General features: G+C 38.1%; 1 protein-coding gene across 1 annotated transcript in view; it reads left to right on the forward strand.

Annotated features, from left to right (window-relative positions):
* Positions 1–240: 240 nt before the first annotated feature.
* LOC122791478 overlaps positions 241–25,384 on the forward strand; it is a 366,144-nt gene continuing 341,000 nt past the window's right edge. Inside the window, exons 1-2 of the mRNA XM_044059220.1 lie at positions 241–482; positions 1,452–1,743. Coding sequence (XP_043915155.1) covers positions 241–482; positions 1,452–1,743 — 534 coding nt within the window. The remainder of the gene's footprint in view (positions 483–1,451; positions 1,744–25,384) is intronic.

The raw sequence follows: 25,384 nt of genomic DNA on the forward strand, positions 1-25,384 counted from the left end.
TCTGCCCATATTCTTTTTTTTTCAAAGTTACACTTTTTCTACTAGTCATTATTGAATGTTATTGTGATATTTTCTAGTTTTTAAGTAAGTAGTTGTTAAGTAATATTATTATGCACTATAATTACATTAAACTAACAGTAAATGTGGCAAATGCATTCTTTAAACTTTACATTTTATTTTGGAAATTCTACCCAAGTCTTAGAACTTGAAATAATGTGGCTGTAAATGCAGAAAGGAAGCATGGCAGCACAGGTGCTGTTACACTACGAAGCAGTGCAGCATGTGTACCTGCTCTTACTAATACTCATGCAGCAACCTGTATTACTAATCTCCATAGAAGCTTGTTCGCAACGACAAAAGGAGGTTGATGTTTACAACAGGAAAGGAGATATTACAGTTGGTGGAATATTTCCAATTTTCACATGGAAAGTCCCACCTGAACAAACATTTCAAGAGATGCCCATCACAGAAATGTGTGATTTGTAAGTAATGCTTATAACAAAATTATAAAATAAGTAACGTAACATTCAGTATATTAAAGATACATTTATTCTGATAAGAACTTGAAATATTACAAAAATCAGAATTAACTGAATATAATGCAGATAGTAACACATGTTAAACATAGCTATATGATGTTAAAAGAGGTGGTGAGAGAAGAGATAGAGAAAAAATACAACTGGATCTAGACAGTCACATAGAGACATGGTGATTATGTAGTTTCTCAACTCATGCTTGAGGTGAAATGTGAAGAGCATCAGAAGCCCACAAAAAAAAAAAAAAAAAAAAAAAGATAAATGGCATAATGCCAAACACTTTTTATTGCTGGTATGATTTCTAATTTTGTAGTGGCAATGATCCACATTTTAGGGAGATTTCTCCCTTTTTTGAGTTGGTGTAACCACTGAGTTGATATATATATATATATATATATATATATATATATATATATATATATATATATATATATATATATATATATATATATATATATATATGTGTGTGTGTGTGACTTTATATATATATATATATATATATATATATATATATATATATATATATAAGTTTTTGGGGGTGGGGGGACTTTGCACCCTGCAAAAAACAAGAAAAATAAGAAGTTTTTCACCCTGTTGTATTTCTGACAAATGTTTTGTTCTTTTGGAAAAACAACTTTCAGGAGGTTGGCATTTCATAGTAGAATCAAATTACGCTAGGGGCCAACTTAAGTATATACAGACTAGATTTTAGGAAATACCAAATTTATTTGTCAACTAATAGATGGAAATTTTTTTAGATTCATAGAATAAATAGTAATAACAAAGCAAACAGGAATAAATGCATAGTGGAATAGGAACAAGAACACATCCAGTCCCAAACATAAAGCAACAAAAGATATAAATAAATATTATGCATCAATATTAGTAAATTATATTGCATTCTTTTTAATTTAGCTTTCAGTTAAGGCCATATCGCTGGTTGCATGCATTTATCTTTGTCATTGAAGAAGTGAATAAAACACCAACTATTTTACCAAATATCACCCTGGGCTATGGCTTACGTGACTCCTGTGATGATGCGTCCAGAGCTCTTGAAGGAACAATGTGGCTGATGACAGGTGAGGGTGACATCATTCCAAACTATCGCTGTCATGCTGGGAATCCTCTATCTGTGGTTATAGGTGATTCGTCATCCAGAATATCAATAACCATGGCCCGGGTTTTAGGGCTGAACAGATATCCACAGGTAAGGCTATAGTTTCTAACATTTAGCTAGGTCACATTTCATTAATACATACCATAGTGCCACTAGATACACTGCACTAGAGCATCTTTTGATGTCTTACAGGAAAATAAATTGCTAACATAAAAATCTGTTTTATTTCTAGCATCTAATATACTGCAGAATTACTTAATATTGTAAAATATACAGATTTGTGTAGCTTAGGGAAGACAGGTAATAGAAACCCACTAATAAAATAAAAAAAATATAATCAAAAGATCTGCATTTAAATAATAACTTTTGTATTTTGGAAACGCAGTTTTGTGTAAAATGAAATCTGCCACAATATATTTCCATCAATTAGCTTAAAAGCATTTTTTGTGTTTTCACCATTGTGTTAAAACTATTTGAGTTAGTAAGCCATGCTTTTCCTAATTTGTATTCAGTATATTATTACTGAGAGGCATGTGACAACTTTCCCTATTTCCTTACTAAAACTCCTGTACTGGATTCATATGATATAAGTTCATAATTTCACAACTCAGAAATTCTCTGAAAGCAACTGAGCAGACTTGGCAACAAACCAACCTCTCAGTAAACTCATAAAACATTTCAGCTAACACTTGATTGCTGCTTCTCATATTAAAGTGCTGCCAGTATAAAGGATTGCCTGTGTTTTAACTGACTGATTTAGTGCAGTTGACATGTTGAACAGCATATATCCTTTTTTTTCTCTGTTAGCATTCCTATTCTTGTATTTTACGTTACATGTGCTATTTGTAATGCGTTATTCAAGAATCTAGACCCTTTGTCATTTGTTATGGTTTCAGTATACTTAGCAGAAGCAAGATATCTTCCTTTAATACTCCTGCTTGTTACTCTCTCCTTCCTTCAGATGGCAAGGTTACTTTCACCTTAAGGAATGCTTTGTCAAAGTTATGTATAATGCGTATGTTAATAAAACATTTAGCTAGAGCTTGAATTATTAGAACTGGTTTTACAATTTACATTTTTTTATGAGCAGTTTTGGAACTGAAATTGAAGGTCATACTTTTTAAGTCAAATAAGGGTTGATGTATAGAATCTGTTTTTGTTACACTCCTTGAAACTGATTATGTTTTTGTTATACCTATTAAAACATTTGATAGAAACAGGCTACAAAAATAAACTTTTAACAGAGTAAGTTTCACTTGTACTGGAAAACTGAATAAGAGATCCATTTAATAATAGTTGCTTAACTCCCTTCTTTAGCATTCCTTCTCTGCTCCCACTGCAACAAGTAAAAGCATGGCTAGAAGCAGGTCAGTAATAAAACACACTTTCTATTTCTGTAACAGTCGTGAATTTTATGTGCTCTGGGGTAGACTACATTTATATTATGCACGCATACATTCAACTACAAGATGTACAAGATATGTGTTTCACTTCTGCTGATTTAGTTTCTGGCATTTTTTTAATACCAGTACTAAGTAAAGTCACACACAATGGTAGCTCTAGACTGAGCTTTACCAAACCCAATGACTGTAATGTTCCTCCTTAATATAACATTTACTTCTTTATATATTGACAGTGACACAAGTGAGAAATTGCCAATGATCCTGACTATATTCAAAAAATGAAATGGTTATGGCAGCTTAGAATTTTTCTCTCACCAACAGTATGACCATTGGCCATTCACAACAGATGGAAGGGGTGCATGTGATCGGTTCACCCTCAGATGGTACATGTCTGAGATACCTGTGCCTATACAGATGTAGACAGTGCATGCATCATAGCATGCAAGAACTTGCTGAAATCATGCATTTCAAGACACAACTTGAAAATGCCAATGGCAGCTCTCTGCATGTGCTGTAGGATAGCAGTCTGCAATCTTATATGGTCTTTGTGCCTCCTGTCAGAACACAAACCAGCTGCATGTGCCACATGTATCACATGTTCTAAGTGTGGCCCACAACGTACTGTCCACTTGCTGACCAAGCCTGTATATTAAGACTTTGGTGCAAAATGACAACATGGCATTCTAGAGTGGAACCAGCAGCTACCACTGCACTGTCTCATGGCACCCTTCTTTTGTGTTGCTGCTGTGGGGCTACCCCTCCAAGTCTGTCAGTGGGTTACAGAGGTGTTGCAATGGCACCCATATAAGTGTTATCATTACTGGACACAGGTAAAGCAGCACTATATGGTGGGGACTGGTCAATTGATGTACTGTGATTATGAATGATAACCACTATTGACAGAGGTGCTTGTGTTGAGCCGTCTATGTATCCCTGCAGGGAAGTCCACTGTGGCAACATTCACATCCTGGTCCATGATGATAAGAGATATGTCATCAACACTACCTCTGTTTGAGGCAGGTGTGCTAGTAGAAGTCACAGAATGGCTGAATGATGACCCCTGATCCTAGTTTGTTATGACATTGTTTCTAGCAGTTGTAGAAATATCATTCCATGACTGGTATCTACAGCAGGACTTGTCGAATAGTACATGTACTCAGTGTGGAATAGATAAAGCTGTATTAAACATGCATAGGGGTTACCATATTTATATACCTGCTGTGCAGGCATGTCTGCCCAGAGTAGATGGGTGATGACTGCTGTTACATTAAGTTCTCTCACCAGTATTACCTGAGGGAGGAATGAATAAAATATCTCAACACAGATCCACAAGCATAATTTACAATAATAATGCAAAATATCACTGTTGTGCAATGTACCCTCTCCGTTTTACCAGGATACCACTGAAGGGCATGTCTGGCACTGAGGCCAGTAGCAGCTTTTCTCTCACTGTTAGAAGCATGTTTGGAATGACTATAAAGTTTTGGTCCAGTGTACTCTGTAGAAGTATGTCACTATTCTTGCTTTTCAGCCTTATACTTTTTATCCTAAATGATATGTCCATGCCCACCTATGGCATTGAAATTGACTACTACCTCAACCAGCTGCCTCTGCCTCTCTTGTTGGCTTAAAACATACCAAATAAAGAATGCTTCCTTGGTACAGTGGGAATATAAGAAGACCTATGATTCTTGATTAGAAAAATTCAGCTTCTCTTTGAGGGAGCTACTCCACCAAGAAAATAACAAAGCATGTATTTGAGTAATATCAAGGAACTATGCAGCTTGTACAAAGCCTGATACTCATTAGATTTGTCTACCATAATGGATATTCCATGTTATATACCCAGAGACTGTAAGCCAAAAACAACTGTGTAAATGTGATCCAGTAAAGGGATATTGGATCCAATATGGATGTGCACTGGTATGCAAATGTGGTTTATACAGCTGCCAACACATGCATACATGATGAAGTTTCTTCCACTAGTCCCTTTGTGAATCACTAACAGTTACTACTGAGGACATAGTAGTTTGCAATGGAATGGCAGACAGAAGTATAAAGCACAGTAATATTCTATTAGCAGGCATGGTCCAGGACTTTATTACTAGTGCAGACCTGGCTGAGTGACATACAGCAGACAAAGTGTTATAGGCATATGGTGTATGGTGCTTTGGATTGTGCAGTTGTTGATAATAGGTCCATAGGTTCATAAGTGTGTACTAGGCTAATGGCCCTGGAGCCTTTACAAGCGTAGCCCATAGGATTACCCTGGCATCGTGCCACCCGACCTTTGTTCCTAGTGCCTCTGTCAAGCAGAGCCACTGCAGTGATCCCTGGGGTGAATTTTCTGTTTCCCATCCACTCATCAAGATTTCTCTTGAAGAGGGCCAATGAGGTGCTCTGCTTGACATGTGTGAGTAGTCTATTCCATAGCATGGGCAGTCTCTGGGTTATGAACCTGTCCCTCCAGCATGTTCTGTTGATAGTGGCAATGAGGTTGAGGTCTCTGGAGTGTGTGGTGTTGAGGGATTGGGATTTTTTTAGATGTAGCATTTCTAACAGAGCTGGGTCAGACATGGCTTTCTAAGTAAAACAAAGATCACCTCTAAGTAAGTGATATGAGACAGATAGTAGTTAGAGTTTTTTGAGTCTGTCCATATAGGACAAGTGTTTAAGGCCTAGGATCCTCTTTGTGAGGTACTTTTGCGGCCTCTCCAGTTGTTGCACGTGTCTAGTGAGGTACATGCCAAATGGGGCACTGTTCTCAATGACTGGTCTAATGAGGGAAGAGTAGAGGGAGACAATGACAATAAGTCCATGCCCAATACCCACAAGGCACCTCATGTTGTGATTCATGAAAAGGCTGCAGCATACAGTAATAATAACACATGGATATGGGTACAGCTGTAATTCAATAGTGATTAAAATAGTGATGCAGGCAGCACCATGGGCACCGATAAGGACAGAATGTGAGGTGCGACTGTTTATTGGACACATGCTCCCATATCTTGAAATGCTTTTCAGCACTTTTGCTCTATGAGAAGGAAGGTGGCTTCCCCAGTGCCATATTAATGTATGCCTGTCACTGTGTTCCACAGGCATTGTGTCCTAACAAAAAATGTGGAAGCTTACCAGAAGCACAAAGAGTACCTTTCTCTGCATTAGAATAGGTAACATATTGCATGTTGTGATAATATTAGTTCAAGCATTCTGTTGTAGTACCTGTGATATTTAACAAATGCTCATGGCTGATGGACACTGTGCATGCTGCAGGGAGTGCATTTCATCTCTCTTGTACTACTTTGGCTACTTTAATATACTGATATGAGGATAGTTGTAGCAGTAAACCTAAATGTGGAAAATACTATTGTTTGCAGTGTACTTAGGCAGTATGTGTGTGCATGCCTCACATCTTAGGATGTACAGTAATCAGTATGTCTGGCCACAACAGGTTTGGGTCTGAGATGGATTATTGTCCTTTTCTGGTGTTGCAAGTCTAGCTGTGAGACCCACAGGTCCCTGCTATGTGGAAAATGCCATTTATGTGGGTATACTCTGAGTTGTCTGGTTACGGCTGCAGCATTTGGTGCAGCTAATGGGTCTCCAGGTAGGCATATATTGTAGCATATTATAGCAATAACCCATGCCTGGGTGTGGGTAATGCTGGATTTACCCACGTTTGACGTGGTTTGGTACAGAGGGCGAAGCAGTACATCAGAGCTGTGGGCAAAAGCAACAGAGAAAGCAAGATCTCTGTTGCATGGGTTTAACATAGCGAGACAGCATTAAAATAAGCAACGGAGATGTCCGTTGCTTATTTTTCTCGCCATGTTAAACCCATTTAACATAAAAAGCAACGGAGATCTTGCTTTCTCCGTTGTTTTTTTTAGCTGTACCACTATGTTAAATGGGTTTAGCATAAAATAAGCAACGGAGATCTCCGTTGCTTATGTTAAACCCATTTAACATAGCGAGACAGTGTTTAAAATAGAGTTATACTAATGGAAAAAGTCTGGGCGACCGGACCTTTTTCCATTAGTATAACTTGATTTACAATGTGCATGCTGGCCAATCAGCGTGCATGTTTTGTAATATTAATGGGGGGGTCATGGTATAATATAGCAGCCAACCGCATTACCCACACCCAGAAGTGGGTTATTGCTATTATATGACATTATTTAAGAAAAGAAACTATTACTTTTCTTAAATAATGGCATAGTATAATGCCTGTTTACTGCCCTTCCGCAGATGTCTGGCATCCCGCAGTACATCAGAGGAGAAAGCAAGATCTCCGTTGCTTTTTTATTGTTTAGCTATGTTAAATGGGTTTAACATAGCGAGACAGTTTTAAAATAAGCAACGGAGATGTCCGTTGCTTATTTTAACTGTCTCGCCATGTTAAACCCATTTAACATAGCACGGAGATCTTGCTTTCTCCGTTGCATTTTTGTAAAACCTGTCTCGCTATACAATGGGTTTAGCATAAAATAAGCAACGGAGATCTCCGCTGCTTATTTTGTGTCTCGCCATGTTAAACCCATTTAAAGTCCGGTGACCGGACCTTTTTCCATTAGTATAACTCGATTTACAATGTGCACGCTGGCCAATCAGCGTGCACGTTTTGGGGGGGTCATGGTATAATTAGTGTTAAGTGGCTGATAAGGATACTGCAGTATGATGCTAAGCATCTGACTGATGTTATGATGGTGCTATGGAAGAGGATGGTGGCAGAGTTCCATGGCCTTCAGTGGGACTACAACATCCTGGCCAATATCATCTTGGACACATTGAACAATGATGTTTGTTGGCTACATCCCATGACTGATTGAGCTGTGTGAACAAACAGAGCTATCAAATCCCAACCCTCCAAATCAGGTAGGACCCACATCTGGCTGTAAATCCCCACTTATGTGGCCCTCTAGGAAAACCTTCACCACCACTGCAGAAGACAGCTGGCATTGGCATGTGTGGCTGTACAGCTGCCACAATTTTCAAACAGAGGATGTAGGCAGCCACCTACTCCCATGAGTTGAAAAGGACAGCCCTTTTTTGCCTGCTTTGTACAAATAATAAAAAAAAAATATATATATATATATATATATATATATATATATATATATACATACATATATCCATCCATCCATCCATCCATCCATCCATCCATCCATCCATCACCCCTTTTTCCCATTTTTGAACATGGGGTCAGGGTGCCACTTCAACAGTGATAATCATCTAGAGACAATGTTCCCAGAGCCAGGTGACTAACTTTATAAGTGAGTGAGTGTGTGGGTGTGTGTGTGTGTGTGTGTGTGTGTGTGTGTGTGTGTGTGTGTGTGTGTGTGTGTGTGTGTGTTACTTGTTAAGCATTGCTCCTTATATGTTCCACTATGTTGTTTACCTTGTTAACATGTTCACAAATGTTTTTATACCTAAATGTGTTTTGCAGTTGTGTAGGTATTGCTGGTGTTGGTCTACAACATGTACTGTTTACTGAGGTGTGTTTTGCTCTGTGAATTATGAGTAGTGTCATGATACCTTGCTGACTCTGTGACCTTGTAGTGTCTCCTAGTATATCTGCATGTTGTTGTCTGTATGTACAGAATGACAAACATACACGTTTTGGTTGGTGACTTTAATGTACCGTATAAGCAAAGTATCCTACTTATTTACTTTGTGGTACAGCATTGCTTTAAAATTGTTCCTTTCCTAGCATTTCTTCCAACAAAGTCTTAAATGAGGAAAAACTGAAGTAAAACACTGAGCTTGGGAAAAGGTGTTTTAGGCATTAAGGTACTTTCCTACACACATGCGCTTTCCCTTCATTTTATTATATGCTGTTGCCTTTAAAATGTTTTTTTTTTGTTTTTTTTTTTTTTTTACAAAAGGGTTATTCAGGGCATTTGAAGATGGATTTGAACACATAAGGAAACTGAGAAAACTTTTCATTAGTGTGACTGCAGTGATCATAGGAAGAAATCTGAAAGCTGTATTTTGACTCAGTGCTCATTTATTGTGAAGTCCTGTGCATGGTGACTAAAGAAAATGCCTGTAGTTCACACGAAGCAAGACAAGAAGAGGCAAGACTTTAGACAAATGCTCATTCACTGCCATTGGTATACAGGAGAAAATGTTAAAAATAGATATTCTCACTGTGGTTTATCGGGCTGTAGAATCAAGTGTTTGATTTAAATTTGGAGTTCAGTTCCAGCCATACTTTATATATTTAGTAGATGAGAACCAGCTATATTTTTCAGAATTCTTTGTTGTATTACAGTTCCAGACCAAATGAAGTCATCCAGTGTTGGTTTGTGCTTTAAATACTTGTTAAGAGAAGATTTATTTTAATTTACATTTTAATTTTTACTGGTTTTGGAAGCAAAGGCTAGGTACTAGAAAGAGAGATTTATTTTGATTTACCCCCCCTGGTGATAATGTCTCATGCCTTGAAGACATTCTCTCCTGGGTGACCTCCAATATCTCTCATGAAACAATAATTGTAGGTGACATTAACATAAACTGGGCTACAATTCTATCTCCCACTAATTCACACAATATCACCTTGTATAATTTCACACAATTAATAAATACCACTACTAGACCTTCAAAAAACTCCACTAATGGTAGTATACTAGACTGGATCCTAGAATCCCACCCCCACTATATCTCTGACAGTGGCTCTCTACCTGACCCACTGGCTGACCATCTTCCCACCTTTGCCCACCGTCTCCCATCTGCTCACACCTATATTTCTTCTCGCTGCTTAAAAACTTCAACCTAGACATTTTCCTAAACACTCTAAAGTGCACCAACTGGAACCCATTAAAAACCCTTCCCCTAGATAATGCCGTCTCCTATTTCAACACCATCTTTACGAACCTACTCAACTCCCTTGCCCCCTAAAAACTAAATGCATAAAAAGTAACCCTGTACCTTGGCTATCTAAAAACACTTTTGTAACCATGCATCTTCGGGACAAAGCATGGGCACGATACAAAAAAATAAAACCCCTCTACCCTTACTGAATCTCTACACAACAAAGTCAAAAACCTCATTGTCTCTGACCGGAAAACTTATTTTTTTCCCTTCAAACCAACCATAATACCAACCCCAGGCAATTTTGGAAAGGAATACCATCTCTCCTCTCCCCTGGAAAAAAAAGAAAACCCCTGCCCAGACCCAGATAAGGACATGGACAACTGACATGGAATTAGCAACCCAATTTAACTCCTTTATTGACTCCCATCAACAAACTAACACAATCCTTCACTAACAACTCTGCAGCTCCTCCTCAGCCTACCTCCACCCCCTCCTCTTCCAACATTCCATTCCCCCACCCCCCACCTTTCTCCATCAATCCAGTTTTCATATCCACTATAAAAAAACTCCTCCAAAAAAATAAAATGTGACTACAATGCCCCTGATGACATTCCCTCCGATTTCCTAAAAGTTGCTCCTGAAGTAATAGCCCTCCCTGTCTCCATACGAATAAATTGTTCCATCTCAGAATGCCAGTTCCCCCAACTCTGGAAGAAGGCCTTTATTATCCCTCTCCACAAAGGTGGAAATAACAATGACATCTCTAACTTTTGCCCTATCGCCATCCTATCTCCTATTTCTAAACTACTTGAGAAGTGCAACCACCAACAACTCCTACCCTATCTCATCAATAACCATCTTCTAACTCCCTCACAACATGGCTTTAGACCAGGTCATAGTACCTCCACTGCCCTTCTGTCCTTCTTTGAAACAATCAACAAAGCCCACGACTCTGGACACTTCATATCTACTCTTTTCCTTGACCACTCTAAGGCCTTGAACACCATTTCCCACAACCTGCTTCATTCCAAATTCTCTAAACTAAACCTATCCTCCCCCTTAATCCACTAGTTCTCAAGCTACCTCATAAATAGGCAACAAGCAGTTAAATGGAAAAGAGCTAGCTCACCCTTCCTCAACATTTCCACAGGCATCCCACAAAGTTCCATTCTAGGCCCCCTATTATTCAATATATTCATAAATGATTTCTCCCATGCTATCCCAAGATCCAGACTTATTCAATATGCCGATGACTCCACTATAATCTGTTCCTCCACTATAATCTGTTCTTCCCCTTCCATTACAACTCTCAACAATCTAACACAAGCCGCCTTCTCCTCTACTGAACAGTGGATGCTAGACAATCATCTTGCCCTGAATGCATCCAAAACCAAACTTATGCTATTTAACACCTCTAAAACATTTTCCCTAGACAAATAATCCTTAATTACCAGCAAAAATACTACCCCCCTAGAACTAGTCTCTGACACAAAACTGCTAGGAGTTATTATCAACGACCAACTAAAACTCGACAAGCATATACAAGCAAACATCAAAAAAATCCATAAAAAAACTAGGTATGCTCTACCGTCATAGTCACTTTATCTCTCCCACAACCAGGATTACACTAGCCAATACATATCTCATCCCACCCGTTTTATACAGTGCTCCCATCCTAACTAGCCTTCATTCTTCCCTTACTGCAAAACACTCATCCTGTTATAACAAGATATCAAAATTTGCTGCTGGTCATAGAGCCTCCTCCCACCACTGTAGCTTCTTTCACCAACTAAGCTGGCTAGAGCTACCTAACCTCTTCGCCTTACACCCAGCTCATCCAAGCACACAAACTCATTCACAACCCATCTCTCTGTCCCTCCCTAGCAAACACCTTTGAAATACACAAACCAGATAGATCACTAAGATCTAATTGCCAAACCCTAATTAAATTGAGTAAACCTTCATGTACAGCTGGGTATCACCTGATGTCCTTCTCTATGGCACGCCTCTGGAACTCCCTCCCTTCCTCCCTCTGTCTGCACCATCAGCAGTCTTTCCTTATCCAAAACCTCACTGCACTTTCACCTTATTTCTGAATGGAAATGCTCTTGCTCTCATCCAACGTAAATTCAGATTATTCTGTTCTCTTTATTCTTTCTAACTCATTTCTTGCCAATCACTACCTACAATAGTACTCCATCCTCTGTGATGTTATTTCCCTACAACTTAAATATCCCCCACCACAATCTCAAAAAAAAAAAAAAAAAATATATATATATATATATATATATATATATATATATATATATATATATTTGTATTTCCAACTGAATGTTTCTTGTTGAATAACTTTTTTTTTGGAATGTATATCTTTTCCTTTTTTCATTATGCAATACTTTGAAACATGGATATGTGTCCACATGATAAGTATTTGTACTTGGCTGTACTATGTACTATTATGGATTTTACACTTCCTCCCTATATATTTGTATTTTTTTTCTGGAGCTTTTCTCCCTAGGCCTCCATTGAAAACAGGCCCCTTGTAGTCCAATGGACTATCCTGGAAAACAAACTGCAAATAAACCATAATAAATAAACGTTCACTCTTTGTTAGAAGAAAGAAATATATTGTAGACAGGCAAACTGTAGCCATTCTAGTCCATTATAAAGTCACAGAAATTGTTGACAGGGTTATTTGGGGCTTGTTCAAAACCACCCAGTGTTGATTTGAGATTTACTGTGCAACTGCTTGGTAAGAGGATATTTATTTTTATTTATGTTTAATTTTTACATCTGCTATTCACTGTTTGTCAGAAGCAATAGATAAATTGTAGACAGGAAGATTTATTTTGATTTATATTTTATTTTTTACCACTGATTTACACTGTTTGTTGGAAAAGATATATATAGTATAGACAGACAAACTGTAGTCATCCCAAGGGGACTAGTCAGCTGTAAAGTCACAGAAAGTTTTGACATGATTCCTTGGAGCTTGTCTGAAATTATAGTGCAAAGGACATCCAGCATTTTAGTCTGACTGGCATAACTGGTAAGGTAGGTCAGATTAACAACTTTAAGAATTACTTCCCCTTGCACAAGCTTAGCTCAGTGTACTTAATTTAATATTTAGGTACATATTATTTGTATGCATGTTGCATACAATTTGACTTAAATTAATAATTGTTTTAATTTCTTTGAATTCTGTGGTCTCTGTCTTCACTTTTTCTTTTCTTTTAAACTATTTTAATCATTTTTAGCTGATAATAGATTCCTTGAATGCTATTAATGATTTCTTAAAGCACAAATGTCTTGCCCATTGTACTAAATGCTATGTATATATATATATATATATATATATATATATATATATATATATATATATATATATATGTATATATATATAAGGGTACCATCTGATAACACTGAAGACCTATATTCCATGTGTCAAAAAATGGATGATTGTAATTGATGTAATTGTTGCCCATGTCTGAAATATTTGTTATGCATGTATATATCTGCGTATGTGTGTATGTATTAGTAAAATCCTATTTCAAATTGCAGTGTCTGTTAAAATTCATTTGCATTCAGTATGTAGCTCGTGTATTCACTGAATGTGATCTTATACATGGTCATCTAATACAATTACCTGTTGTCAGAAAAATATGTATCCAGACATACAAACTGTTAGAAGAATATGTATTCAAATATATATATATTATTAGAAAAGTATGTATTCAAACATCTATAAACTGTTAGGGAAATGTGTGCTTTAGACATGAATAAATGTGCTCAAATCTATATGAAGAGCAAAGGTTGGAAAATAGTATAATATGTAATGCATTTAATTCTGTTTTACTAGAATAATAGTAGAAATGAACTTGCATATTATTGCTTGAAGCTTAGCTGCAGTGTGAATAAAGCTTGACCCTGAAAGCAGCCAGCTCGGCTGGAACATGTCTTTCAGTGAATAATTATTTGCAAAGTTAGAAAATAATGAATCTGTCTGCATGTGTATCTTTTTCCTGCTTCCATCAAGGAGAATGGCCTTGTGAACACTACCGGTGATAAGAACCCAGCTGGTGAACAGAGAGACAAAGAACTGTATTAAAAAGACATTCACCCATTTGTATTCGAACTAATCTAAGAGCCTTGGATTAGCTACATCTTCATAAAGACATTGTAACTGACCAGGTGCTTTGCAAGGCTGTAATATTCTCATGGGAAAGAAACTTTTCAAAAAGTAAAAAGTCAGCATTTTCTTATGAATAGTAGTAATGTAAAGGGCCTGTCACTGACCACGTCAGTGAGGTGGGCAAGAGCTGATTGTAAACATTATAAAATGGAGGGTAATTCTTAAATAAAGTTAGTCAAAATTCTGTACATGCTTGTGTATGGTTTTTTGCCTCCTAATGATCATTAGAGCATAAATGCATAACTGTTTGATATCTGAGCACCCTGCATTACTGTCTGTCATTTTGAAAAACCTAATGATTTTTACAGTCTGATTTAACAATTTATTTAACACCTGTCATCATAAATATGAAGTTCTTTTACTGAAATAAATATTCAAACATCTCAAAGCAGCAAATCAATACACTCAGCTGGAAGAATCAAATATAAAGCATTGTTCTTCTAATTTACAATCAATCAAAACCTGAACCGAATACATCACCATCATCATCATTGAGCCCATCTTTCTCTTTTTCCACATGGTGATGGGGTGTCATGTCAGCAGTTGCCATGTCACTCGATTCAATGCCACCTTCTTACCTTCTTTGAGAGTCATGCCAGACTGCTTCAGGTCTTGGCTCACACAATCCAACCATTTCTTTACTGGGTGTCATCCTTTCCTTTTGCCTCTTCCTGCCTCTCTCCAAATCTTCTTCACCTAATTGTGTCGTGCTTTCCTGCACATGTGCACAAACCACTGCATTCTATTATTTTTGAACTTCTCTGCAATTGCAATCCAGTCCAGTAGTGACAGTCCTTTCTGCATCCTGAGCAGCAGCAAACAGATGTTGGTCTGGTATCATGGACACAGATCTTCCTGAGGGCTCTGTTATGTCCTGCTCTCCTTGTCAAGGAGGATTTAATTGGATTGAACCACCACAGAAGACACTGCTCAAATTAGTCCAATGATTGTCTGTCATTAGAGCTATTTGGGCTTCTGTCTGAAATCATCATTCCTCTGTCTTTCCATTGTTTTGCATTCTACCACTCTTCTCAGGTGCTACATCTTCTGCATCTCTATCTTCCTCAACTCTTCCACCTTTACTGATGAGGTTTCTGTACCATACAGATGTACTGGTCACACCGTTGATTTGTACACCTTACTTTTCTGCTTCTTCAGCATTATCTTGCAACACATTGAAATCAAGAAGTACTAAATCCAAAGTATTTTTACTCTGGACAGTCATATCTGCAGTCACTAGGTCAACTACCAGAAAAATGTATCATCAACAAATGTATGCTATGCATCCTTATAAGACAAATGCATTGCTGAAGCTGTAATGACTAGATTAAGTTGTTAATTCTGCATACTTATGAGCTGGAGTTTGCATATAACCCTACCACCTCCCTTGGGGAACAGAAGCCATGTCATCCATTTTGCTATGCATATTCATCTTGCATTCTTAATTAGATTTCTCTCTTTACGATCAGCTAGTTTTTTCATAATGACTATAACATCTTAAATTGCTGGGGCAGTTTTATACTTTACGGCTTTATTACTGCCTTTTTTACTACTACTAATATAGGAGAGATAATAGTAATAGTAATAGTAACAATCTTTCATCAGATATAAAGTAATGCCAGGGATTTCAAAAGCTGAAGTGGTTGAGTAAACACACTGTTCAGAACCTTCTGTGTTTGCACCATCAAATGCTATAGTGCTTTGCAGTTCCAGTCTACCTGCTGTCAGATCACCTTTTTTCACATGAGCACATTTAAGGCAAGTATCTGATGAACTGGGAGCATAGTGGTGTAAAATATTTATTTAGACATTTCAATGCAAAAATTCAACATTTCTTTTTTAATTCAAAAATGTACATTTCTGAAAAAATTATGTATTTGTGAAAAAAAATCTGTTTTATTTCCTGACTTATAACCTATATTTTTATTATCCCTATCCAAAAAATCCTAAGATTAAGAAGCACTACATTTTTAAGTTGCTAAGACATTTCTAAGCCCTATTGACTAGTCATTTCAAGACTGGGGTAACCCATCAAACATAAAAAGCAAAAAAATAAACTTGGAACCCCCAGCTTCCTCCAGTATCTTAAACTTTTACATAGATTAAATCAGCCTCACATATTTTAAGTTTTGAGTGTCATTAAGATTAAACTTCTATTTAACCCATTCTAGTTTATCTAACCAATTACATTCCTGATCTGATCCCCAAGTACAATGTAAGATGCTTTCCTCTACCCACTTTTCTAGACCAGCAGTTAAGGAAGATGGTAATAATTTACTGAGACTGCTCTTGTCCCGCCTTGGTTAACTTTATTTTTCAAAATGTTTTCAAATTTTGTCAGCTTCTTGAATAGTAAAAGTATATCTACCTCTAGAATTAAGTAGAATATTATCTGAATGCAGGCAAATGTTTACCTTCAGGTTCTACAGATCATATTCTGCCATGACCATTTGTCTTAATCAGGCCACCAATGGCTTCTGGAACAGTATGCCTCATGTGTCTTGTTACAGAAAACTGGCTTGAAAGCTCCCATCTAGTTTTGATCCTTGCAACTAAGACTCAAAAAACAATAGATGTTATATAGGCCATCTTCTTTGGAAGTACAAAGCTAGCAAAAGTCTGACTGACTTTATCAAACATCTCTCTGTTGAAATTCAACAATGCCACCCCCCTCTCATTATCCTGTACATCATTCGCCATTAATGAAGTCCTTACAGTATCAATCATCTGCCAGTTCTCCATAAACCTGCACTAGCTTAAGCTGATCAACTATGTGACAAACAAATATGGTGTTTAGAAGACCTTCATCTCCAACTCCTTACCCTCCTTTATCATTCACACTGCCACTTCTGTCACGATACGTGTCCCCCATTAAGATGGCATTTCCATCTACTGATCTTTTGGCAAAAAAGAAGAAGACAAGGAAGAAAAAAAGGCTGGTTTAGTGGTTATCAATCCCATACAAATTGCTTAAACAGTAAGAAAAAAGTGTTTAATATACATGCTATCGTAGCCTACTTGAGAAACCTTTTTATTTCCTTTTATACCATGAAATTTAAAAAGCCAATGATAATTTTTGGGAATGGATAAAAAATCTATGCAAAGTAAATGCAGAGTCATCATAAGATCATTAGATCATAGGAAGCAAAAAAAAACAACTGAATCACAAGACAATTTGCACTTTACCAATACCCACCATCATGCTCCACCCGCTTTCTCAGGCAAAGCTGGTCAGATCCAAAGTAAATTTATGACTGCTGTGCTCATTCAAAGCACAGATAGATAGCTACACCTACTCATTAGTTCTTCCCCACTGCTGCAGCCATTAACTGTTAAGAGAGTCCAGTGTGTTTAATTAATTTCTGTTGCTCCTATAACTATTATGCAGTCAGTCCTACTTGAAAAAACATGCTATAACCTAATTATGATGATAGAGTAGAGAAAATGATTTCAAAAGTGATATCTGTGCTTTTTTTTAATTCAGACAGTATTACATTTGTAAAGTATATCTAGGCTTTATAAAATATGTGACAGAAAACTGCGCTGTGAAACTGCAGTAGTCATAGTTGCATGTCACATGACAAACTAGTGCAACTGGTTTCTCGAATATTATATGGTATGCTTATTATTGCTTAGTCGTTACAATTTTTTAACCTTCAAAGCCTTAAACTGAATTCTTTATGGCAACTGTAGTCATATTTGTGTGTGTGTTTACTTTAGGTAGCAAAAGCCCACCAAAACTTAATTTATGAAACTACAGGTTCCAAGACCAAGGACTATTAGATGTATTATAAAATTACTGTTTTAAAGTACTGATGGAATTCATAGAATCATAGAATGTATGAGGCAACTTGGCACAGTAGCAATTTATGCCTTGCCAGTAGCTACCTTTAGATTCTGCCTCATTATTCAAGATCCGATAAGCTAGTCAAACTGGGAGTGACTTTATGACCAGTCCTCAAACTGTATAATTTGTTTTTAAAGAAAGATAGTATGTCACATTGCTTGATCTAGACAGAGTGTTGTTTGTGACAAATCTGTCTTTCCACCATGACTTGTTTATTTTCTGACGTAGATACAGATATGTGATTCTAGTGTTGGCTGGATTGTTTAATTTGTGAATGATGGATTACTGTATCCCTAATGGTCTGGAAAACAAGATACAGATTGCCTCTAAGAACTCTATAGGGCACTGAATACACAGAAAAGGCCTGTAGCATCTAAAGTTTTTTAGTCCCATGATCTTTTTTGTCAGGAAGCCTTGGTGCCTCTCTTGATATGTATAGTAAGATACATCCCAAAGGCTCATCGATAAGTTCAGAATATAGAGGGATAAGGACTTCTTTAGGTGTAGAATAAATTCCCTTTACAATCACCTGTGGTAAATAGAAGAATTTCATGAGCACTGTTGCAACACGGTGATTAAATAAAAGGGAGTTTCTTATCCATGTTCTAAGGTCTTTTACAATATAATTTTGGAGTTGGGTGTTTTTCATACTCTGAGCTGGGCAGAGGGTTTGTGAACAATAGAGGACTAAAGTATAACACCCATTTTATAATTATCAGCAAACATGGTTAACCAAAGTTTTTGATTTGGAGATCAGACAAGCATATGCCAAATAGCAGAGATCCTAGCATAGAGCCCTGCAGTACTCCACTGATTACTTTCATCGACATTTGTGCTATAACAGAGACCTGGCTTAAAGCAGCAGAAAGCACCCCTGCGCTACCAGGCTATAACTCATTCCACTCCTTTTGACCCAGAACATGGACCGAAGCTCCAAAGGCAGTGGTGTCTCCATATTCATAAAGATTATTCACACCTGCAGACTGGTAGTCTTGCATAACACATATGAGATACTTCAGGTACAACTAACACTGGGTAAGATGGCGATTCAGGTCATAGCCTGCTATAGGTCCCCAACCATGTCCCAAGACTCTCACTCCTAAGCACCCTGGAAACTATTAGGGCCCAACCCAACACTCTCATACTGGGTGACTTCAACTACCCCTCCATCAACTGGGAAAACTACTCATGCACCAATGCACTGGCCCAACACTTCCTGGAATTAATCAGTTCCAATGACCTGGACCAGCTCATTCTTACCCCCACTAGAGGAAGCAACATCACTGACCTGGTTATTACTAATATAGGCAACCATTGCTCTACACCAGTAGTCAATTCCTCCCTGGTTAGATCTGATCACAAACTAATCACATTGGAAATCCACATCTCACCCACACCGCTCACAAAGATAGCCACCATGAAAAACTTCTCCAAAGCTGACTTTGGGCTCCTAAAAACAGAGGTGGCTAACTTCAAGGTACCCATGCTGATGGAAAATAGTAGCATGACTGCTGAATCATTCACCAATGCACTGTATGAACATGTACACAAATGCATGGAACTAGCCATACCCAACAGAACCAAGACACTCTCCTCCAAAAAAGGAAGCCAATCTGGTGATCCCCTGCCATTAATAAACCCTACAACAGAAGGAGGAAAACTGTTTCAGAAAAAGTTGAAGTCCTATGACTGGAAAAGCTTCCTTAATAGCCTCAACAAAAAGTTGAGATCCCACACCAAAACCTCAAAAGCGAGCTCTGAAGCCAAAATTGTGGCATATACTAAAAACAACCACAGAGCCTACTCTCCAAGGCAATACCCGGATTTGCTCTGAGTTACTGCACAATGGTACCTCCTATACTGAGCCAACAGATATTGTCAACATACTGGCTGACAGATTCAGTGCCAACTTTACCCCTCTCAACCCCCCAGCACCTTTCACAATACTGGAAGAATGCCAGGCACCCAGCATTACTGCAGCACAAATTAAAGCTGCATTGTCCAAGGTCAAGAATACAGCTTCCATGGAATACAACAATATCCCTGGCTGTGTTCTACATGAACTACAAAGTGAACTGGCACCACATCTGAGTGCTCTGTTTACTCACAGCCTCTCCTCAGGCTTTGTCCCTACTGAATGGTGCACTGCTACAGTCATCCCTCTCCAGAAAGGGAGAGCGACTACAGACCCTGGGAATTATTGTCCCATTAGCCTGACGAGTCTGATATGTAAGGCTATGGAGCACATCATCATGGACCTAATTAACAAAGATATAGGGAATCCAAACTCTAGATCTCATGCAATTTGGTTTTGTGAAATGTAGATCATGCCTGCTCAACCTAGTTGACTTTTTTGAGGAAGTCACCAGAGCTGTGGATGAGGGTAAGGCAGTTCATATAGCTTACTTCAATCTGGCCAAGGCCTTTGATATTATTCCTCACTCAGGAATTAGGACAGGACCCCTTTACCTTCAGATGGCAGTCTAAGATCATGGGAAACTTTACAATTTTCTGATGGTATTTTTCAGTACCTCAGATAACCTTTTTGATTATGACCTTGATTTGTGGCTCTTTTGCTATATATTCTAATGAGCTTTCTCCTTTTGTTGTAGTGTTTATTTATGCATGTGGAACTCCAAGTTGGTTTGCTCTTTCCCTTTCCTTTTTATTTTGTTTTGGTAGAGATTGGCAGGTTTATCAATTTTCTAGTTGAAAGTAGAATGTGTTCGCATAACTACTGGTTGTGTCAAGACTTAATCGTAGAATTGTAGGAAGTTTGTATATCTCAAACATTTTAATATTGTGATATTTGCATCTGCTGGTTTAAGGATTTTTAAAGAGAAGGTTACCAATTTGAGGTCAGACTTGACTGGTGAAAGGTATATCAGTGAGATAGTGCAGTTTGCCTGTCTGTGGAAATCTGTCTGGAGGTAATGTAGTCTTTAACAAATTTGTGCACTCCACTACAGTTTTCTTTGGGTCTAAAGGCATGATAGGCACAAAGATCTGGTATAAAGGGAGGGCTTTCTATTCTTTTGGATTAGATTTTGATAATAATACACACATGAATGTGATCCAAATGGAGGAGGCATCAAGTTCAGGTACTTTGTTGTATAAGCTCCTAGCACTGAGCACCACCACAATGATATTGTCTGTTTTTTTTTATATATATATTTTTTTTCTTTACAATGAAAGATCCATTAACTGGACTCAGTCTAAAAATGCACTAAGGGGGCACCAAAGGCTTTAGTCAGTATGTGGAAGCCCTAAAATGAGAGGTACAAGCTGTCCTTGGCAAAGTAAGTTAGACTGCCCAGTGGTTCATACCTTGCCGACACATGCTTGATCCCCTTGAATAACACCTTTTATTGAGACAAATATTGAAATCTATCATCTTTTCCTTGTACCATGACATCTTTATTAATGAAAGTAAGATCATGCTCAATACCAGGGAATTTCTTGCATTTGCAACATGCATGCAGAGCTGGAGACGTCTCTCTACATTTCCCTTGGTTTTTGAACATCGTGCCATTTACACCCAAATGGACCACAACCATACTGTCCACATCCTTGTTAGTCTTAAGGGCCTTGAGGGACTTTGAGCTGACAGAGCTATTGGCATTTGATAGATAACTCACCTTCACCCTGCTTTTGTCCAGCCTTGTGAGGTAGAAACAATGTGTCTTACTATGGAGTCACCAGTCACTAGTACTTTATAATTAATGGAGGGTTTAGGTATACTTGGTTTAATATGTTTTTCCTCATGATTCTCAACTGTGACTGTAGCAGTTTGTGTTGTGGGTTTTAATCTCTGCTGAGACCTGGTGTTGCATACACCTTCAAGGTTTGTGCAGTAACTTTGTTACTGTCTCAGTGTATGATGATTTCCCATGAATTTGTGTGGAGTGCAGCAGAGGTGTTTGATACTCACAGTCTGTGTTTTTTTATGAAATTGATCCATCTTAGTTAAATATTTGCATCTCTTACAGGTAGTTTGTGAGAAAGTTGTAGAAAATTGTCTGTGACCATCAGGCAGTAACTACAGTGCCTGAGTATACCAAATATAATGAGGCTGAGAAATGAAGTAAGACAATCTGTCTGACCTTTCACTTAGTCCAAGCCTATAGAAATGTGAGGATATAAGACATATCTGAGTAGTATTATATGACTTAGCTGTATGTCTGAAGTATAATATTTAACTATTAGAGGAGCTCTATTAAGCTACAAGCAGCTTACTGTAAATTAACTTGGTCCTAAATAAAGAGGTAACACCTTTAGCACAGCTTGTTGACTAGGCTTGTTAGGAGTAAAAATTAAATGTAGCTGAGCTAAGAATTGAGACCAGACAATGAAAAAGCAACTATTAACTTATTTAATCCAGGACAGCTGGCAACTAATTAACACATTTGCTTCCTGAGATCCTGTGAACTAGGAAACCACTTGCTTCCTAATAGCTTTTCTCCAAATTCCTCAACTGAAATACAATTCATTAGCTTTATAGCTAATGAATAGCTAATAGCTTGATAATATCTGATAAATGGTGTTACAAAAAAATAATTTTTATGTTTATTTATTTAACATTTATTGACTGGGAAAGTCCGACTAGGACAGAGCCTATTTTCAGCTGATGCCCAGAGAGAAATGGTCCAGATGCATGCAAAATATGATCTCTATGGTAGACAAAGGGCTGCTCACTGGTGTTGGTATCAAGGTCTATCTGTAGATGCTGATTTTCTGTTTCAGATTTATAAAAGAAAACACTAGTGGGATTCAAGAAAGCCTACATGCTATTTTTCCACTGTGCACACATTGCAGCGGAATGTGCACATGGGCACAGAAACTCTTAAATTCAGTAAGCACAATGTAGTGGTGCACACCACCGCACAAACAAGGTAAGCACCATGGCATGCTAATTACTGCATAAGTGGCAGAATTGCATGCTAATCAACCAAGGCAATATGTTCAGCAAGTGATAAAGCAATCGTGTAGACTCCGTGCTGGTGTTCCCCGTGAATTCCAAAACTTTTGGAATACAGCCATGGAAAGGAGTTTACACAGTCAGAATGAAAAGTAAAATGTGTGAGATTTGTACAGAACTGACCTTGACATGTGACAGTAGGTTGGAAGCAACCAAAGGAGAGTAACAATAGTAACAGAAAATCCTTTTTGTGCAATAACACATATGCAGCTTTCCTCCCCCACCCTCAAATGAACGATACACTTGTAAGTAATGCAGGCAGATAAAAGTGTAAAAGTGTGTGCTAATCAAAATAAACACACACAAAAAAATTTAAACAGATTACTCATAATTATATGTCAACATATGAAATGTGTAGCTGATGAAATGCAAGCATATCATCTAAAAATCAGTTCTCCTCTGTACTGGTATATCCCAAAGTAATATGATCTGTTCTGTGTTCAACACATAAACAGATCCACTCCCCTTCAGTTTTCCTAGCTACACAGTTGCCTTCTGATGTAGATTCAGGGCTGTCAGCATAGTGAATATGCAAATTTGGTCTGAACTCATTAGAATTGCTGAATTCCGAAATACTGGATCCATGTAGGGATGTGAACATTGTGCAGGCACTCCCTCAGTGTATGGATGGCACCTGTGAATGCTTACATCAGGTGGGTATGTCAGGTTAGACTTACAAAGTGTTACATGTATGCCTGACAAAGTTGGAAATGCAAGTAAGCAGTGCACAATTCACAGGATCTGTTTCATTAACACTTAACCTCCTCTTCACTTGTGTGCAACTTGTGTTTTCTCAGTCAATTTTTTATTGTTTTATTATTTTTTTGTCTGTGTTTGTGCGATGCGGAGTGTAGAGCAATCAGTGGCAGTGGAGAAAAAAATGGAAAGTTTGTCTATGCTTATCTTGTTTGTGCTGTGTTGCACTAGGGCAAAATGGAGACCTTAAGAATGACTAGTACATAGAGGAATGTCATGTAACTCTTCCAGTGGCAGCATTAAGAATCACTAGTACATAGGGGAATGTCAGGTAACTCTCCTGTGGCACTATTGCTAAATTCTAACAATTAGTATTAAGCCTGTTCTGACAATTAGTGTTATACCTGCTACAGAACTGACCCAGTGGCAGCAGGTGTTAATGCAGTGATATATTCCCTTTTAGGGAAAGAAATGGGGAAGATAGAACAGTGGTGAAATGGGGATGCTAAAGTCTGACAGTTAGTAGCGAGTCTCTGGAATACACCTGCTACTTAACTGACTCTGTGATGACAAGTGTTAATGCAGTTAATGCAGTAATACATTGATTTATGGGGCTAGATGCTAATGGATTCAAATACAACTGAATCTAACACTTTTAAGTACTTTTGTGTCACTGTTGCTACGCATTGGTGTGTGATGCACATCATCCCTCAGTAATGCATTAAAGAAAAGAAATGGGGAAGATAGGACAGTGGTGAAATGGGGAGCTAGCAGGGGTAAGAACAACTGGAAACAATACAGGAATGTGCATTAGGGAGGTAGGAAAGAACCATATCTGACCAATTCTTCAACAATAAAAACTGATGATATAAGCACAGTCATGTTGTATATCCAATTGGACTGAATCAAGTGTGCCAAGAGGACATGTGTGTGAAATGGAGAGCTATGTATGGTACACTTTTTTTTTGTGGGACAGGTGCCCATTTTTTTTTTTTGTTTCGGAGACAGAGAGAGGAACTTTGGGGAAGGGACATTGGTATGGTTTGGTCTGATAACTTGGGTAGGTGATGAAACAGTTGCAGACAGGACAAATAAGGCAAGGCACAGGGATGGTGATAGACACAAGAGGTCATTGGGCACCAAGGATGTGGTGAGGGTGGGGACATCCAGGACCCATGGGCATCAAGCTGGTTGACAGTGAGAATCAAGTCCTCACCCACAGGACTGCCTTCACTGTCACCTCACTCCACCAGTGGATGGAGCACTTGACATCTCCTTCTCTTACTGGTCCTACATAAACAGAGGGAGAGCAGCCCTTCCATCCGGCATAGATGTGCACCAACTGTGTGGCACACACCCCTATGCAGCATACATGGCAGTTCAGAGTGGGTGATAGGCTCATCATCCCTGCCACTGCTCCTAGAGGGAACCACTAGCCTATCCTCAAGGGCAGAACTACCTGAATAGGCAGGTAGTGAAGGGGCAACAGAGGTGGTTCTGCCAGGTTGGCTTCAAACATGCTGGGTAATGGTGTCAGGGCTGGTGGCATGAGGACAGGTGGATCCTGGGGAGCAGGCCTACCTCGCTGTGCTGTGCAGCATTTTATGATGTGGTGCACATGGATGGCATGCACACATTTTGATAACACATAATAAAATAAAACTAAGAAAAACAAAGAAAAAAGAAAAAAAGAGAGATAAGGGTTTGGGTGAGAGAGAAAAAAAGAGATAAAAATTAGTACCTTCATATGTAACATACAATGCATTAATACAGTTTTTTGACTCTATTATTTTAACCTT

This window comes from Protopterus annectens, chromosome 17.part0 (genome assembly GCF_019279795.1).
Source record: "Protopterus annectens isolate FY-2018-M chromosome 17.part0, PAN1.0, whole genome shotgun sequence".
Classification (NCBI taxonomy): Eukaryota; Metazoa; Chordata; order Ceratodontiformes; family Protopteridae; genus Protopterus; species Protopterus annectens.